The following is a 20,486-nucleotide window of genomic DNA, read 5'->3' as shown; positions in this document are numbered from 1 at the left end:
ATATATTTTTTTTTTAATACTCCAACCCTGACTAGTATGTCAACAGCTTTGTCCCTGATTAGTTTGGAGATCACCTTCATCTTCACTGTGTTGTTTGGTTAGTGGTGCCTCTTGCTTAATGGTGTTGCAGCCTTTGTGGCCTTTCAGAGAAGGTGTGTATATACTTACAGACCACGTGACACTTAGATTGCACACAGGTGAACTTCGTTTCATTAACCATGCTACTTATGAAGGTAATTGATTGCACCAGAAAAGTTTTTAGAGGCTTCATAGCAAACGGGGTGAATACATATGCAGGTGCCAATTTTTATAGTTATTTGATCCTGTAAATTTAATTTATGCCTATATTTTCCTCACTTAAAATATTTAGTGCTGATGCATCACATACAAATCGGATTACAAAAATCTTGAAACACAGATTGTAATGTAACAAAATGGGTAAAAGCCAAGGGGGTGAATACTTTCGCAAGCCATTGTATTTCTGCTTTGTTGGATGCCACAAGGTCACCAAATTGGTTGTTGCATATGATCTAGCTTCTCAGGAATGGAAAACTGTTAATTTTATTATTTGCAAAAAATACTTAGAAATGCACGTAGAATTGTTTGATTTAATAGACTATTCAGCATTACCTTGATGAACTGGAGTAGTGCTTGCTTTGGGTCTTGTTTGTAGCTTCTTTGATCTATTTGTGCTTTACTCAGTATGTTTTCTGCTTCTGGGAGCTTGAACACCAATCTGGTGAGTTCCACAAGTTGCTCTGCCAGTACTGAGGCTGGTAAGAACAAAAGGATGGCTGATGTTCACTGATAATCATGTAAATACTAGCAAAAACTTAAATAGTTAATTCAGGGGTGGGGAGCCTCAGGTCTGCGGGCCGTTTATGGCCCTTGATGACTTTTTATCCAGCCCATGTGCAGATTCGAGGGGACAACAGTGCTTGGGCTGGCAGCTGTATTTTGCTGGCCGCTGGCCCATTAATATCTACTTGCACTGTGAGCACGCGCATTTTGTGTTCACTACTGAATGCCAAGGAAGAAATGAAATATTACGACCTGACACCAGTGCCAGCGTTAGGACACATTTTGTGGGCAGAGGTAACGCGAAATATACACGGCCCCCAAAGGATGGTATAAATATCCAAAAGATTTCAGATTTGACGAAGGCAGATGCCGAAACGCGCGTCGGGGTGAACGTATACCTGGGACAGACTTGGACCCCTCTCTCCTCCATCTTCTAACAGGTACTACACCATGCAATATAGTGGCAGTATATGTATATTTACACTTTACTCCATGGGTAGACATCGTTAACTGGCACTGTTTACGTGGTCAACAGTGTATTAACATGGTGACAGTATAGGCACTTGCACTTTATTATCTATTAATCCTCATACTGCCTTCTTTACTATATCTCGTATCTGGTTTTTTCATGCGGGTCCATTTTTACACTTTTTTATATGCTTATATTTTTCGTATGCATCACTGATTGTGATACATTAGCAGCACATCATTTAATATTTTTGTACGCACTTTTTAAATTCAAATTACCATATTTTTGCTGCTATTAGTTCCTTGTCATAATATCTACCTGTCCCCCCGTGTACTGCGTGCCTTTTTGTTCGCTTGAGTATTTGTTTCCACCTTTTCCAAATCTTTTATCATTGCATTTAATAAATAAAGCATTTTTTTATTATTCATTTGGGTTGTAAATTTGTTTTTTTTTCTTCCTTTTTTTTTTGTCTATGTCTCTCAGACTTGCATTGAGTTGTGACTTCCAGATCGCCCAGCAAAAAAATGGAGCGATCCTGCAGAAGACGACCAGAGCGGTGCCGATAATATGTGAAGACGGCAGCTGGTAAGTATATTAGATGCAAAGAACTTTATTGAACCCCTCCCCCAAAAAACATCCTGCTAATGTGTGTTAATGTAATTTTACATAAAAGTTGCAAAAAAATACATGTAATAAACTGCATAACCTAGACAGGTCATAGCGGTCACTATAAAAAAGGTGTGGAACAATTACACTATTTCAGCAAAGTTCTGAGTTAACTTTGACATTTGACACTTTGGAGTGTCATCCTCAGCCAGCACTGGGGAGATTACTACCATGCTTATCGGCGCAGTGGTTAGCCCTGCAGCGCTGGAGTCCTGGGTTCAAATCCCACCAAGGACGACATCTGCAAGGAGTTTGTATGTTCTCCCTGTGTTTGCGTGGGTTTCCTCCGGATTTTCCAGTTTCCTCCCACATTCCAAAGACATACTGATAGGGAATTTAGATTGTGAGCCCCATCGGGGACAGTGATGATAAAGTGTGAAAAAACTGTAAAGCGCTACAGAATATGTTGACGCTATATAAATAAAGAGATTATTATTATTGTCAAATCTATCGTTAAAGGGAACCAGTCACTTGATTCATGCTGGCTAAAAACTGTGGACAGCATGAATCAGAGATTAGCAGCCTATCTGCAGACCGGTACGTTTTACCCTGAAAAGGTCTGGAGTTTCAGCGACAAATATGTTTGAAGAACTGTCCAGGAACAAGGCGATTTTGATGCGGTCCCTAGCAGGATTCTTCCCACCGCAAGTGACTGGCAGGTATTTCCATTAGCACACACATGGGATGGACCAGTCAAAGAGCTGGAGGATGACTGTTAGAAGCCAGCCGGGAAAGGAACTGGTCTAATAAAGTCTCAGTCTCTAGTCCCCGGCCAGCTCTTAAGACTAATGGGTCGGCTCATCAAAGCTTTCACGCCGGAAAAATGGCACAAAAAGAGTGAAAAGATGCAGAGTTGCAAAAATTTGGCAACTATTGTCACACCAGTTTTAATCAGCACCTCCAAATGTGCGGCACTGGTGAGGAGCCAGGCGGGACGAGGCAGGCCATGTCCACTCATCCAAATCATCAAAAGTGTGGGAGCTTTGTACATCCCTGACTGGCATAGCATTTTTTGTGCAGTGTATGTTCTGAGTGATTGATTATGTGGTGTGCAACCCTTAAAGAACTTGGTGACTCGCATGCCAGTGAGTTTACTCTACACCAGTTTTGATTAATCGTCCCCTATGTTTTTTTCTGAAACGCTAAAGCATTTCAGAGTACAACATACCTGACCGCAACTGCGCAACAAGGCTGCAATTCATGCTGCTTGCGGTCTGACAGGTTCTCTTTACGTTGTGACATTTGATAAATATACAGTGGCTGAGGTGAAGTGAGTATACTGAAAGGTTTGGTGCAAATTACGACAGTTTTGATAAATACGGGCCTTTGCATAAGCACAGATTTTCTATACGAGGTTTATACATGAGTAAATGACTGCTGCTGTGGAAAGATTAAAAAAATACAAATAAACTACTTACTTGGTTCAGTTCCTGTTTTAATTATAGCACCGACTGGCAGGTCAATATACATCTGCAATACACATCGAATCCAAGCTCGAATTGACAAGGCTTGATAAGAGGAATATCCAATACCAGTAAAGGCTTCTATCAATGTACTGGAAAGTAAAAGGTCATTAAAAGTGACTTCACTTATTAAAAATAAAGTATTAAAACAAAAGTACATTATATATACACCCGAAACTATAGTACTTCAAGGGGGTTGCCAAAATTGAAAGATGTCCCCCATCTGTATGATAGTGGATAACTTATCGCATGGAAGCAGGGGGTCCGACTGCTGGAACCTCCAGAGATTCTGAGAACGGGACTCTTGAAAATATCAGGACTGTATATGCTTGGCCTTCACTCCATTCATTGTTAATGAGACAAAAATAGCCAAGTACTGTGCTCCTCCTTTTCCTGTTGTCCCAAAAACAATGATTAAAGCGGAGATTGAACCTGCGCAGCTTTGCCCAATTCAAGACGGTGCTCTGCACAGCCCTGTTCACAGGGTCGCTGTGGGTCCCAGCAGTTGAACCCCCAGTGTTCAGCAAACCCCTTTGAGTAATCAGAAATATCTACTGTATAAGATTGTGACAAAAAATGGTTAAAAGCAAGAATGGAATTAAAAAATAAATTAAAAAAATTGACCTGGTAAGGCCACTTCCAGTCTTTATTTCCTTATCTGTAGTGATGACAGATGACATGATGTACATCCATGTGACCATTGCAGCCATCACTGGCCTCAGCGGTCTTGTGCTGTACATGGAAGCATCACTACCTTTTTTATTTTAGGCAAACTTGCGACTCATTGCATTAAAATCCCTCTCAACCCCTATAAATAATTGGTACAAAAGCAATCGCTTACCTGTTTGGAACCAAATGGCTCAGATAACGGGATACCATTTGTGGTGTGACCATATCATCCCAGCCAAAAAGTTGCATCATTGAAACGAACGGCTGTGGCTGCAGGTCAGGTGGGGCACTGCTCGGCATGTCCAAAGCGAGAAGCGTGTATGCTGGTAATCAAAAAAGTAGATTATACACTGCTCGAAAAAATAAAGGGAACACAAACAACAGAATATAACTTCAAGTGATCAAACTTCTGTGAAATCAAACTGTCCACTTAGGAAGCAACACTGATTGACAATCAATTTCATATGCTGTTGTGCAAATGGAATAGACAACAGATGGAAATTATTGGCAATTATCAAGACACCCCCTATAAATGAGTGGCTCTGCAGGTGGAGGCCACAGACCACATCTCAGTACCAATGCTTTCTGGCTGATGTTTTGGTCACTTTTGAATGTTGGTTGTGCTTTCACAGTCGTGGTAGCATGAGACGGACTCTACAACCCACACAAGTGGCTCAGGTAATGCAGCTCATCCAGGATGGCACATCAATGCGAGCTGTGGCAAGAAGGTTTGCGGTGTCTGTCAGCGTAGTGTCCAGAGGCTGGAGGCGCTACCAGGAGACAGGCCAGTACACCAGGAGATGTGGAGGGGTGTTATGGACTGGTAATTTAGGAGCGACATGCGACTAGCTCTGGGCAGGTGGTAACTATACAGACCGCAGTTCCTGATATTAACACAACACTAGCAGTAGCCGTGGAATGTTCCTGTCACTCCCTGGACATCTCGTCACAGCCGGAGAACTAGCTACCCCTAAAGGTAGAAAACGGAAAGCTATCTTGCCTCAGAGAAAATCCCCAAAGGATAGGACAGCCCCCCACAAATATTGGCTGTGAGAGGAGAAGGAAATGACATACGTAGTATGAAACAAGTTTTAGCAAAGGAGGCCAATTCTAGCTAGATAGACAGTAAGGAAAGAAACACTGTGCGGTCAGTAATAAAAACTAGAAAAAGTCCACCGCAGAGATATGCAAAAATCTCCACACCTGACTAAAGGTGTGGAGGGCAAAATCTGCAGCCCAGAGCTTCCAGCTTAGCTAAATAGATACATACTGATAAGCTGGACAAATGAACAAAACATAAATGTGCTGAACAATAAGTCCACAACCAGTGGACTGCAAAAGGACAAGCAAGGACTTAACTTTGCTGAACGGGTCAGAGTGTCAGGGAAATCCAAGAGCCGTGCCTCCAGGCAAGAACAATTGGCAACTGGCATTGATTGAGGGATAAAGCCAGACTAAAATAGCCGAGCAGAAAGAAGATCAGTGGAAGAAGCTGCTGATACTAAATCCAAGAAGCAGCTATACCACTCAAAACCACAGGAGGGAGCCCAAGAGCAGAATTCACAAAAGTGCTACTTACAACCACCGGAGGGAGCCCAAGAGCGGAATTCACAACAGAGGGGGCCGTAGGAGGGCAACAACCCAGCAGCAGGACCGCTACCTCAGCCTTTGTGCAAGGAGGAACCGGAGGAGCACTGCCAGAGCCCTGCAAAATGACCTCCAGCAGGCCACAAATGTGCATTTGTCTGCACAAATGGTTAGAAACCGACTCCATGAGGATGGTCTGAGTTCCCGACGTCCACAGATGGGGGTTGTGCTCATAGCCCAACACCATGCAGGACGCTTGGCATTTGCCACAGAACACCAGTGTTGGCAAATTCGTCACTGGCGCCCAGTGCTCTTCACAGATGAAAGCAGGTTCACACTGAGCACATGTGATAGACTTGACAATCTAGAGACACCGTGGAGAGCAATCTGATGCCTGCAACATCCTTCAGCATGACCAGTTTGGCAGTGGGTCAGTAATGGTGTGGGGTGGCATTTCTTTGGAGGGCCGCACAGCCCTCTATGTGCTCGCCAGAGGTAGCCTGACTGCCATTAATTACTGAGATGAGATCCTCAGACCTCCTGTGAGACCATATGCTGGTGTGGTTGGCCCTGGGTTCCTCCTAATGCAAGAACAATTCCAGATCTCATGTGGCTGGAGTGTGTCAGCAGTTCCTGCAAGATGAAGGCATTGAAGCAACGGACTGGTCCCCCGTTCCTCAGACCTGAATCCGATTGAACACATCTGGGACATCATGTCTCGCACCATCCAGCAACGTCACGTTGCACCACAGACTTTCCAGGAGTTGGCGGATGCTTTAGTCCAGGTCTGGGAGGAGATCCCTCAGGAGACCATCTGCCGCTGGAACTGGAATATTTCATTCAGTGATACCGAGGATGTGGAATTTTAGTGTGCCCTTTATTTTTTTGAGTAGTGTAGGATATGTAGCCTAAACTACTTAATGAGTCTATATTAGCATGCCAGTATAACGACATCTAAACCATTACAATATTACGATGAACAAGGAAAATAGCAAGCAGATAGTAGACAAGGGCACAGACCTGCTGCTGTGTCAGCTAACTGGGAGGGAGGGGTTTGGGAAAGTCTTAAACTTTTCAAGAAGGGGAAGAAATTTCTCCAGAGAGCAGTAGCGACTGCTAGATGGCGCTCCTTTGCCACCGACACAGATAGTGCATGAATCCCTGGATTCCCATGTCCTTGGACTGCGCGGCTGTGGATGTTTCTGAGAGAAAAAAAAAACCCACAAAGATGTGTTAGAAGAGTCACATACAATAAGACAAAATTAATAGTGTTTGTTTTCTTCGCATGTACTAGAAGGGTTAATTCACACTGCTAGAAAAACATTTCTCATAACAGTTATTATTGTACGCGTAACTGAGCATTGATAAATTCTTCACAAATCGTGAAGCAATAAGAAGAAAAAACATGGTCAAAACAGATACCAAGCAGGATTTACACCGGCTGATTACTGAGTGAGCGTTCCTAGGAATGATAGGCTCCGAATAGTCAGGCAGTGTAAACAGGCTGCTGGTCACTCACTTGGCAGGTGAAATTAGTTTTAAGTGGACTAAAAGGGAATCTGTCAGTAAGGGAAACCCTCATAAGATATCTATATGGGCATATCGCTTCATTGACTTTAGGGTAATTGGAAAAAAAGAAATCTAACTAATGTACCAAAACAAATGTACTGAAGTCTGGACACGATCTGTAGTGGGAACATAGCTGTAGAGCAGGGTTTCTCAACTCCAGTCCTCAAGACCCACCAACAGGTCATGTTTTCAGGATATCCTTAGTATTGCATAGGTGATAATTTCATCACCTGCTCAAGCATTAATTCCATCACCTATGCAATACTAAGGAAATCCTAAAAACATGACCTGTTGGTGGGTCTTGAGGACTGGAGTTGAGAAACACTGCTGTAGAGCAAGGATGTCAAACGCAAATACACAGAGGGCCAAAAGTAAAAACTTGGACAAAGTTGGGGGCCAGCCTTGATATTCATAACATTAACCCCTTTCCAACATCGGGTGTACATTCACGCCGATGTCGGTATCCCCCGCTTTGATGTGGGCTCCGGGAGTGAGCCCACATCTTTTCCGGCACATGTCAGCTGTTTTGAACTGCTGACATGTGCCCAGAACAGCCCCGGGTGGAATCGCTATCCACACGTGGCTATTAACCCATTAAATGCTGCTGTCAAACTCTAACAGCGGCATTTATCGTGAGCTTCCGGCCATTGAGCCTGAAATCCACCCACCAGTGACCCCTGTCACGTGATCAAGGTGGGTTGGCACAACAACCAGAGGTCTCTTGGAGACCTCTATGGTTGTCACTGTCGAATTGCTATGAGCGCCACCCAGTGGTCGGCACTCATAGCAAGTCAGTAAATCGACTACATACAGGTGATCTGATCATCGCCTGTATGTAGCAGAGCCAATCAGGTTATGGCAGCTTCTAGTCTCCCATGGAGACTACTGAAGCATGCCAAAAGTAAAAAAAAAAAAGAAAAAAAAAGTTTTTAAACATATATAAAAATATATAAAAAGTTCCAATCACCCCTCTTTCGCCCCATTCAAAATATAATAAAAAAAAAAAAATAAAAAAAATATCAAACATACACATATTTGGTATCGCCGCATTCAGAATCGCTTGATCTACCAATAAAAAAAATGGATTACCCTGATCACTAAACGGTGTAGCGAGGGGAAAAAAAAAAAAGGCAAAACGACAGAATTATGTTTTCTTGGTTGCGGCGACATTGCATTAAAATGCAATAATGGATGATCAAAAGATCATATCATAAAAAATAATCCCTCACCCAACCAGAGATCACAAAAATGTTGATGCTACGGTTATCGGAAAATGACGCCTTTTTTTTTTTAAAACAAAGTTTGGAACTTTTTTTCACCACTTAGATAAAAAAAAGAACCTAGGCATGTTTGGTGTCTATGAACTCGTAATGACCTGGAGAATCATAATGGAAGGTCCGTTTTAGCATTTAGTGAACCTAGCAAAAAAGCCAAACAAAAAGTGTGGGATTGCAGTTTCTTTGCAATTTCACAGCACTTAGAATTTTTTTCCCCTTTTTCGAGTACACGACATGATAAAACCAATGATGTCGTTCAAAAGTAAAACTCGTCCCGCAAAAACAAGCCCTCACATGGCCATTTTGACCAAAAAATAAAAAGTTATGGCTCTGAGACAAGGGGAGTAAAAAATGAAATTGCAAAACCAAAAATACCTCTGGTCGTTACGTGATTAATAGCAACAGAAAAAATGGGAATAGGAAGAGAAAGGGGGAAAAATGGGTTGGTGGAATTTGCCTAGGGTAGAGAGAACCCCAAATTTGCAGAAGTTAGGGTTGTTGGCATGCTAGATAGCAGTATACAGGGGAATGCACAGGGTATGGTGACTCAAATAGAAGGAAATATAGGGGAGTACAGAACATGAGAAGTACATAAACAGCATTGAAACAATATTTGCAGAGTCCAGATGGAGAGGAGTGAACAAATCAGGTATGATCTCAATAACTGATGAAATGATAATGTACAAAAACAAAATGAAAAAGGAGAATGACCAAATGGCATGAGAGCACCAGCTCAATAGTGTCACGAGTTTACAGCAAGAGAGAGGCCAGAAGACCGCAGCGTCTGATTTCACATACTCCTGCACTGATTAGAAGCACTATCCCTTCATATTAAATGGTGCAGGTTTCTGTTAGCAGTGCAGGGGTAATCTGTTCAGCTTGGAGTCTCTGTAGCTGCCCAGCTTGGATGATCTCAGCTGTGCAGTATTAGACACTCCCCTCTCTGTGTTTGGTATTTCATTTTTCCCTTAAGTCCTTCCTTATTTGTCCTGTTTGTGTATATTCATACACTATTACTCCCCAAATCCCTGTGTGGAGGAGGGGTTCAGGTATAGGGCTGATTCAGAAGCTCAGCAAGGTATGTGGCCCAGGCGTCTTCACCATCAGAAGTAATTCAGGGAGCAGGAAAAGCTAAGGCGCTCCTAGAGCTAGGGACAGGGAAAAAGCCCCATGGCTTCGGGTAACCTGGTGACAGAAACGTGACAAATATAGCATACCTATGCCCAGCTTGTAGACGAGATAAAGGGTAGGCGCTATGCTCGCTGAGATATATGGGAGAGCAAGAAGTGAGTGCGCGCTGATGTAGGAAGAAGAGGAAGGAACTCTCGTCTCAGTTTAAAGCTGATGGGGAGCGCATTACTACGGGGGCATGTCGTAAACAGCCTTGTAGTATCCAGGGAGCGTGCTGGACTGGAATTGTGAGATTTCTAGTATTACCAGAGCTGGCTACCGGTGAGCCAGCTCCAGTAGACATTTGGTATTTTTTTGGGGGGCCAAATATAATAACACTGAGGGACAGATTTGGCCCAGAGTTTGACATATATGTTGTAGTGGAACATTTTATATAATTATGTATACGGGTTCATCATTAAAGATATCTTGCATGATCAAATATTTTAAAGCCCATGACAAAGGAATTTTACATGATATTTTGTATTTGTCGGATCACAAAGTTAATAAAAACAAAATATAATAAAACATTCTAAAAAAAAACAAAACAGAAAAGAAAACCTAGAACATCGTTTTACATTCTCAAGGATAAAATGCCATCTTGCTATACTCCAATAAGAAAAAACAGAGTGCAGATCTCAGAGTTCCCTTCAGCAGGACCAGTGTACGATTTCCTAATGCGTTTTAGAAAATGATATTACATGGCTGTGACCACATCTTTGTTAGTAGAGTAAGGACAAACATTGCAGCCATACAAAGCATCTCCCTTCTGCAGACAATGTGGCATGAATTCAATAATACACTCAATTTTCTTTGATTTCTCTAGTACCGTACTTGCTACTTAATCTAATTTGGAAGTTGTGACTTTCTAGAGGTTTAATAGAGATATGTCTGCGGGGAATCAATGTTCCCTGAAACAGGGGGGAGGGGGAAAAAAAGGCATTAACAAATTTGTCTGGCAGAGCCAGATTCACAGCATTACTGCGGTAGGCTGATGAACTAAATTACACGCTTATTAAAAACAATCTGCAGGAACGCAGCAGCATTGCTGCTTCCATTTATCTTCTGGTCAACCCAATTCTGTACCTACATTAAATTTACCACATTTCCTTTATTAAATTGTCTAAAGCGCAGCGTAGCGTCAGTGCCTAGATATCTGTCCGATAAAGCAATAACCAAGTGTTAAATGTGGGGGATAAAAGTCTGATGGAACATGGGGTCACTGGAAGCACTCGGCCTCTACATGTAACATTGTAATTATAGAGAACTGAATCCCCACGTGTTGTGTCTGTCTGCAGCGGCAGGGACTGGGACATAATATACAAGCACGCCCAGATGCTTGGCTAAGACGTTATCACTAGTTCTGATATTATTTAGAGCGTAACCGGTTTCATTTTTATCTCATAGATCAATAGTACACATGAAAATAAGAAACTTTGTAGTATATTTTATTAGAAACGTTTGATCAATTTGGTCAGAGAAAGAAGCAGTCATTTGCAAAATTCTCAATTCTGAGGTAAAATCTGTATTCAGTGAAGACAGGCTACCCCATTACTGAGATAAGAGATTGTGGGTGTTATGGATAGAATTTTATGTAAATGGGGAGGGGCTTGTCTCTAGCTCCTCCCTCCTCCAATCTACATAGCACTGTATCCACAGCAACTGGATCATAGTCCGGCCCGTAGATCTTAACAGCTCATTTACATATAAGAAAAAATTTGAGTTTTCTGAAAGCAAAGCACTGGATTTCAGATATCAAGGCATCACTTTATTTGGCTTCCTATGACCTACATGTCCAATAAAACAGCATTCATTATGGTAGTTATGTGTTTTAATTTCACTGTACAAGGACTTTTAAGGCTTTTTTTTCCCCTTACAAGGGGTTTTCCCACAAAGTTAATTTTAAAGTTGATTTTAATCAATACATCTTAGAATAAGAATAATTTCCACAATTGGATGTTAAAAAAAATAAAAATAAAATGTTCTTGTGTGGAGTTAATGGCTGTAAGGGCTTGAGAGAGGTCCACATCCTGGACTGAAACGTCGCACATGGGCCAATAAACCACATTTATTTTTTCCATTGGAGTGCTGCCTTCATTTTTCTAGATAATAGCATGAGGTTTGGTAATACCTGGAAGGATTTTTTGCACCCTTTGTTTTCTGTTGGTGCTGCTTTTTGTTATCTTTTTAATATATATATATATATATATATATATATATATATATATATATATATATATATATACACACACACACACATATATATATATTATTAAAAAGATATATATAATATATGTAATATATATATGTAATATATATATACACACAGACATACACACATATATATATATATATATATATAGTATATATATGTGTGTGTGTATGTCTGTGCATATATATATATATATATATATATATATATATATATATATATATATATATATATATATATATATATATATATATATATATATATATATATATATATATATATATATACACATACACACACACACACACATATATATATATATACACACACATATATACACATATACATATACACACACACACACCCCATGTATACACACTAAAAGGAGCCCAAATATTTCACACTGATACAGTGTATCTGGACACAGCCTTTTAGGCGAAATGCGTGTCAGCCTGGTGTGTAATTTGTGTTTGGTTGGATTTTTGTGGTTCTTGCCTTTTGAATTCTCATAATTATAGGTTTCCAGTCCCTCATCGCTTCTTACTGCTTATGTGCACTATTTTCTGCTCTAACCACAGCATGTTAGGCTACCAGTATTGATTATTTTTGGGCAATTGTGTTAACCCCGTTATTTGCAGTGGTTTTAAAATCACAGAAACCATTTTTTTTGTGCAAATTTAACATGGGAATGCTACAGTGTATTGATTTTCGATATCTACAAGACCCTTTTATTCCTTTGTACATATTGAAAATAATGTTTGATACAGGTGTAGTTATTGCAACAGATTTGGGGTTTTTGCTGTTTGTATGAGTTTCTGTTTATCCAATTTTTTTTTCTTTCTATAGATGCATTATGATAATAGGGCCGATGCATACATTTTGTAACAATAGTGAAATTACTGTAATTTGACTTGGTAGAATGGATTTAAGATTGTAGATTCCTTTTTGTTTCCATACTTGGCAGATCTGGGTGCCGTTATATAACCCTGTCTGCTATAGCAACTAATGGATGCCTCCTTCCTCTGTCTAACCACTTAGACGTGGTGGTAAATCCTGACAGCAGCATCTAAGGAATTCATCGGGTATAGAATACAGATAGTGCCAGCACAACGCCTGTGATCGCGCCATCACAGGGCTGTCAATCTACAGGTGCTAATAGGGCTTGCTTACTTTCTGCTACTTACCAGTCAACCTTTTATGTTGCCAATTTGTAAGCCCCAGGCTGCTGAGTAAACTATGGGTTCCCTGGAAGTCACCTCCCCATCTATACATTTGGAAACCATAGTCAGCATTGACCTTGGCATCTATGGGGTTTAATTCACAAGATTGGAGTTATCCTATGACACAGTGTGTTAAAGGGTTCACTTATTCACATGGCTAACTTATGTATAGGTCATTATTTCTTTAAAAGATGTATGAAGTATTTGTTATACACCTTGGTGCAAAAAAAAAGGATTGTGCAATTTAGCCTAAAGAGCTATTCATACAATTTTTCTTCCTACCGGTGTTTCATCAGTATTTACATATATACCGTATATACTTGAGTATAAGCTGACTCGAGTATAAGCCGAGACCCCTAATTTTGCCACAAAAAACTCGGAAAACTTAATGACTCGAGTATAAGCCTAGGGTGGAAAATGTAGCAGCTACCGGTAAATGTCAAAAGTAAAAATAGATACCAATAAAAGTAAAATTAATTGAGACATCAGTAGGTTAAGTGTTTTTGAATATCCATATTGAATCAGGAGACCCATATAATGCTCCATACAGTTCATGATGGGCCCCATAAGATGCTCCATACAAAATACGCCCCATATAATGCTCCATACAGTTTATGATGGGCCCCATAACATGCCCCATATTAAAATATGCCCCATAGAATGCTGCACAAATGTTGATTATGGCCCCATAAAATGCTCCATAGAGATATTTGCCCCCATATAATGCTGCACATGGCACCATAAGATGCTCCATAGAAATATTTGCCCCATATAACGCTGCATATGGCCCCATAAGCTGCTCCATAGAGATATTTGCCCCATATAATGCTGCATATGGCCCCATAAGCTGCTCCATAGAGATATTTGCCCCATATAACGCTGCATATGGCCCCATAAGCTGCTCCATAGAGATATTTGCCCCATATAATGCTGCACATGGCCCCATAAGATGCTCCATAGAGATATTTGCCCCATATGCTGTTGCTGCGATAAAAAAAAAAAAATGACACACTCACCTTTCGTCGCTCAGGCCCCCAACACTTGCTATATTCACCTGTCCCACGTTACACCGTCGGTGCCGCTCCGTCTTCCGCGTCCTCTCCACTGACTGTTCAGGCAGATGGTGGCGCGCACACTAATCGCATCATCGCACCCTCTGACCTGAGCGTCACTGCAGAGGACGCGGAAGACGGAGTGGCGCCGACGGTGGAACGTGGGACAGGTGACTATGCCCCCATTATACTCACCTGCTCCTGGCGCGGTCCCTGCAGGTCCCTGGACAGTAATGAATATGCGGCTCCACCCCTATGGGAGTGGAGTCGGGTCCATATTCATTGCTGTAATGAGCGGTACCATGTGACCGCTCAATACAGGAAGAAGCTGTCAGTGCCTGGAGAACCAGGGACCTGCAGGGACCGCGCCAGGAGCAGCTGAGTATTATTAGACAGCTGCCGCTCCCCCTTCCCAGCCGACCCCTGGGAATGACTAGAGTATAAGCCGAGAGGGGCAATTTCAGCCTTAAAAAAATGGGCTGAAATTCTCGGCTTATACTCGAGTATATACGGTATGTATATGTGTATATGTGGGGCTGGGGTCTGCTGACATCATCCTAATGGAAACCATAAAGCAGCACAGATTTACAATAGGGGCAACCAGGGTTTCTGATGTTGCGCTACTCTACTCATCACACCCGACAGAATCTGCAAAGGAGCCTAACAGGGTTAACAGAGCCTTATGACTGCTTACTTCCTTAGAGGAATTTTCTTGTCACTAGGGGGAACTTTGCTTGGAAACATTGAGAAACACTGTACTAGTCTGCATTTTTTGGAGGACATTAAGTGATAAAGATATATATCTATCGCACACATATATTAGTGGCAGCGGTGTCCACACTGTGCAGTGATGAGGCTGTGACCCAGGAAAGTTCAAAGTAAACGTAGTTTTTAATGTCCCAAAACTTACAAACAAAACAATGGTATCCTCCGGATTACTGCTGGGAAACAAGACAGTCCATAAATGCGTTCGGTTGCCGAGGGCGACTGCACCGCCGTGTACGCTGAGGGGTGCCAGGTGTTTGGGCTCCGCTTAGATTCTGTGTTGCTTCACACAGATGGAGCTCTGCACACTTGCGAAAACCAAACTTACGCACCTAACCCTATTTTTATTTTTTTTTACAAGGAACCTGTGCAGGCCATATGGAAAACCTGGCTGGGAAGGAAAAGGACCTCCTCACTACCATCCGGTAGTCTGTTTAAAAAATAAAAGCCCAGAGCAGGTTTCTTAAATCTGCCTTGGACAAATATGTAGCTTGCCCATGACCAAACACTCACTTTTATTCTGCATTGCAATCACAGCTAAGCCTGTGATTGCAATGCACTCCCACGGCCTCCATAGGCTTCTTTGCACATCCTGGGGGACACATAGAGGCCCTAGCATATAACACCGGTCACTGCCTCACAATGACAACATGTCTCCAAATTTCCAAGCAATCATTTTTTTTTTTTTTACTAAGAAAAATGGTCAAAATGTAAATAATAAAAAAAAATCCCACAGTGCTTTCAGACCTCAAATAAAGCAAAAAAAACCCCAACAAGATCATAATAATTTAGAAACAACAATACTAATGTTTTAACTCGGGAATAGATCAGAAATCAATATTTTGTGGAATAACCATGATATTTAATCACAGCTTTCATACGTCTTGGTATGTTTTCTACTTTTAGTCTTCCACACTGCTCCTGGCGCAAAAATATAAGCAGTTCTTCTTTGTTCGATGGCTTGTGACTATCCATCGTCCTCTTGATTACATTCCAGAGGTTTTCAATGGGGTTCAGGTCTGGAGATTGGGCTGCCCATGACAGGGATTTGATGGGGTGGTCTTTTTGCCAGAGCTGTTTAAAGTGTGAACAAGGTCAAAGATTGAGGACCAACCATAGTTATAGAAAACTTCGGGTGGGTCCCAAGTTTCAATAGGCAAAGGGGCTAACCACAAAAAAAATAACTAGAACAATGCTGCTAAAGTACCGTTAGACTTGTGAAACAGATGATCCATCCATATATTTGTATTACAGTTTATAGGGAATCGACAGCTATCAATCAAAAGACAAGAAAGATAGAAAAAAGCTAAAGATGCTGTGTAATAAGCAGATTAATTATGGATGTTAAGGACTCCATGCTTCAACTGACCAAAGAATTCTTAGATCAACAAAAAAAATGGGCATCTTTCCTCTGCACCATATATCCCAAAGAGAAAATGCTAAAGAATTTTGGTAATTAAATGGAATCAAATTGTTGTGATGGGGAGGGGGATATGTTTGTTTCATGGATGGGCTTTCAGCAGTTTCACCTTCTGTAAAAACTCATGTAGCGGACTTAGAAAGAAGACCAGGACCATGTAATTGCCTAGCATTATCCAGTTGAACTGATAAGGTTCGAACGATTACAAGCAAGGCCATAAAGAAGCATATTTCATTTCCTTTACCTCTATCTTATTTGTCTGAAGGCTGCGTGGAGGCAATATAGCACTGAAAACCCTCGCTGCAGAAGAGCCTTTGCTCCGGCATCTCCTCCGCCCGACAACACGCAGACTGTGAAGAATTAGGCTGCTTGTGCAGAGTAAATTGATGATACTTGATAAACAGCTTCTGTTGTAAACCCCTTAGGAGGTGCAAAGCCACACTGGTTGGCATTAGACCAGATAAGCAGGCGAACCAGCTGTAATCTCATTTAGACCTGAGCTGATCCCCCAGTCCTTTCATTCTCTAGGATCAAAGCAGAACCACTGTGGATGGTGCAGCATCTATGCGACAGGCGTACCACAAATACACCCCCTTGAAGCCTGTCGACACATAATCTTCTCAGAGCTGGCACAATCAATGGCTCTCTGAATTCATTACTCTTTTTGACGAGCTCTGTATACAAGAAGTTGCTGGAGAAGCTACTATGGCATAAAACAAGGCCAATTTGATTTCTCCTGGAGTCAGAAGTACACATTTTACTGCAGATTATCACACCAGGCCTGTGTGGCTAAGGTTAGAGCTCAAAATGAACATTTTCCAGAAAAAAAAAAAAAAAGGATACTGCCGGGATGGAGGCCATACAGTTACTCGGATGGCTTTATTTAAGTGAATATCGGAATCCAGTTTTCTAGGGATTCTTACAGAACCCGCAAGAGTACTGGAAGGAGAACACAATATATTAGTGTGAAACCAGCCTTACATTGTTGTAGTGACTGGTAACATTTATTAGAAAGTGCAGAAATATTACCCAATTTAGTGCATTTCCAACTTTCTAGGGCTAAGTAAACATGGTATTTGGTGAGCTTTTGAGCTTGCACATTTTCTGCATCTATTAGGGTTTGTTTCCAAGGTCAGTAAATGCTGCGGGTTGTACTTGTGCAGGGTCCATCTCGCAGCGTCCAGATGTTACAGCATAGTGGATGGGATTTCAAGAAATCCCATGCCCACTAGGCGTCCAGAGATGCCCACAGCTTACCTGTGGAGATGGACATGCGGACCAACTTTCCAGACCGCAGCATGTCTATTTATCTTGCGGAGACGCACAGTCTCCGCAAGATAAATATCACCCATCCAATGTTTAGGACGTGGTGATTCCACACGGTTCAATGAACGCAAGCGGAATCACCTGCGTTCAACAACCGGCAGCGCTTTGGACTCAGCGGACATGTGCTGGGCCCAAAGTACTGCCAATTACTGACCATGTGCGCCTACCCTTAGGTTACTTGTATTTTACTCATTGCATATCTGGTGTGTTGTAAATAAACCTACCATATATACTCGAGTATAAGCTGAGATTTTCAGCCCTTTTTGTGGGTTGAATGTCCCCCTCTCGGCTTATACTCGAGTAATACCCAGGGGTCGGCAGGGGAGGGGGAGCTGTCTAATTATACTCACCTACTCCTGGCACGGTCCCCGCTTCCCCGGCACCGCAGCTTCTTCCTGTACTGAGCGGTCACATGGTACCGCTCATTACAGTAATGAATATGCGGCTCCACCTCCCATGGGGGTGGAGCCGCATATTCATTACTGTAATAAGCGGTAACGGTGACTGCTCAATACAGGAAGAAGCTGCGGTGCCGGGGAAGCAGCAGGTGAGTATAACGGGGAGGGGAGCGCAGCGCTGCGCGATATTCACCTGCTCCTCGTTCCGGCGCCGCTCCGTCTTCAGCAGTGACGCTCAGGTAAGAGGGCGCGGTGACGTGGTTAGTGCGCACCCTCTGCCTGAACGTCAGTGCAGAAGACGCTGAAGATGGAGCGGCGCCGGGACAAGGAGCAGGTGAATATTGAAAGTGCCGGGGGCCTGAGCGACGGAGAAGTGAGTATGTGATTTTTTTTCTTTTATCGCAGCAACAGCAAATAGGACAAGTGTCTGTATGGAGCATCTTATGGGGCCATAACGTTTGTGCAGCACTATATGGGGCAAGAATCTGTATGGAGCATCTTATGGGGCCATAATCAACGTTTGTGCAGCACTATATGGGGCAAATATCTTTATGGAGCATCTTATGGGGCCATAATCAACGTTTGTGGAGCATTATATGGGGCAAGTGTCTGTATGGACCATCTTATGGGGCCATAATCGTTTGTGGAGCATTATATGGGGCAAGTGTCTGTATGCAGCATCTTATGGGGCCATAATCAAGGTTTGTGCAGCACTATATGGGGCAAATATCTTTATGGAGCATCTTATGGGGCCATTATTAACCTTTATGCAGGATTATATGGGGCATATTTTAATATGGAGCATCTTATGGGGCCATCATAAACTTTATGGAGCATTATATGGAGCTCCTGATTCAATATGGATATTCAAAAACACTTAACCTACTTATGTCTCAGTTAATTTTACTTTTACTGGTATCTATTTTTACTTTTGACATTTACCGGTAGCTGCTGCATTTTCCACCCTAGGCTTAACTCGAGTCATTAAGTTTTCCCAGTTTTTTGTGGCAAAATTAGGGGGGTTGGCTTATACTCGAGTATATACGGTACTTTGTTTTAGATCCTTACAGTTAAATACCTTTTATAAAACTTAATGGATACAGTTGTGTGGACTTCAAATGTTTTAGTGTTTTTCGCAGCGGAAACGCACATGCATTTTTTTTTTTTACCTATGGGCATAAGATTTATATAAATTCCATCCACTTTTCTGAAACCAAGATGCTGCATTTTTTATGCACCAAAAATGCTGCACTTCGCCTTGGCCCCAAAGCTTGTTTTCACCTTCCTGACCAGACCAATTTTTAAAATTCTGACCACTGTCACTTTATGAGGTAATAACTCTGGAACGCTTCAATGGATTCCACTGATTGAAATTATTTTCTCGTGACATATTCTACTTCATGATCGTTGTAACATTTCTTTGATATGACTTGCGTTTATTTGTGAGAAAAAAGGAAATTTGGCAAAAATTTTCGCAATTTTCAAACTTTTAATTTTTATGCCCTTAAAATCAGTGAGTCATATGGCACAAAATAGTTAAATAATATTTCCCACATGTCTACTTTACATCAGCACAATTTTTGAAACAAATTTTTTTGTTAGGACATTATAAGGGTTAAAAGTTGACCAGTGATTTCTCATTTTTACAACAAAATTTGCAAAACCATGTTTTTGTAGGGACCACGTCACATTTGAAGTGACTCTGAGGGGCCTATATGACAGAAAATATCTAAAAGTGACACCATTCTAAAAACTACACCCCTCAAGGTACTCAAAACTACATCCAAGAACATTATTAACCCATCAGGGGAGTCACAGAAATTTTTGGAATGTGGAAGCTTTGAAAAAAATAAAAATAGAAAAATGTCCTTTTCTTTCACAAAAATTTCCTTTTTTTACTTTTGCAAGGGTATCAGGAGAAAATGGACCATACATTTTGTTGTGCACATTCTCCTGAGCATGTAGATACCTCATATATGGAAGAAATCTACTGTTTGGGCGCACTGCAGGGCTCAGAAGAGAAGGAGCACCATTTGACTTTTTGAATGCAAAATTTGCTGGAATAATTAGAGGAAGCCATGTCGCGTTTGGAGACCCCCATGATGTGCCTAAACAGTTGGCCCTGGCTTCATTGATTGTTCCCGGCCAGCAACAATCAGCGACAGGCGCAGTCTGGCCGTGAATTGGCGTGGGATTTGAACCACGTTTCGCTAATTGGTCGCACCCGGCTGGCCGAATCCTGTGTATTCATTACATTATTATCAAAGCTTCATAAATAGACTACATACATATTCTAGAATACCCGATGCGTTAGAATCGGGCCACCATCTGATAAAAAAAAATATATATATATATATATATATATATATATATATATATATATATATATATATATATATATATATATATATATATATATATA

The 20,486-nt window shown here is 41.5% G+C and overlaps 1 protein-coding gene and 1 long non-coding RNA gene across 3 annotated transcripts in view; one reads left to right on the top strand and one right to left on the bottom strand.

Moving 5' to 3' along the window:
• The window catches only part of MMS22L (MMS22 like, DNA repair protein), a 125,650-nt gene that overhangs the window by 18,642 nt on the left and 86,522 nt on the right, over nt 1-20,486 (bottom strand). For both annotated transcript variants that reach the window (XM_077289684.1, XM_077289685.1), the window contains 4 exons: nt 6,676-6,857; nt 4,241-4,391; nt 3,355-3,491; nt 631-773 (listed from right to left, as the gene is read on the bottom strand). In XM_077289684.1, the coding sequence (XP_077145799.1) occupies nt 631-773; nt 3,355-3,491; nt 4,241-4,391; nt 6,676-6,857 (613 nt within the window). The remainder of the gene's footprint in view (nt 1-630; nt 774-3,354; nt 3,492-4,240; nt 4,392-6,675; nt 6,858-20,486) is intronic.
• Nucleotides 1-20,486, top strand: part of LOC143807772 (uncharacterized) — a 58,873-nt gene that overhangs the window by 8,103 nt on the left and 30,284 nt on the right. Inside the window, exon 2 of the long non-coding RNA XR_013221795.1 lies at nt 1,754-1,855. This is a non-coding gene — a long non-coding RNA (uncharacterized LOC143807772). The remainder of the gene's footprint in view (nt 1-1,753; nt 1,856-20,486) is intronic.

This window comes from Ranitomeya variabilis, chromosome 2 (assembly GCF_051348905.1).
Source record: "Ranitomeya variabilis isolate aRanVar5 chromosome 2, aRanVar5.hap1, whole genome shotgun sequence".
NCBI lineage: Eukaryota > Metazoa > Chordata > Amphibia > Anura > Dendrobatidae > Ranitomeya > Ranitomeya variabilis.
The sequence above is the reverse complement of the archived record's forward strand: the minus strand, read 5'-3'. Positions and strand labels throughout refer to the sequence as shown.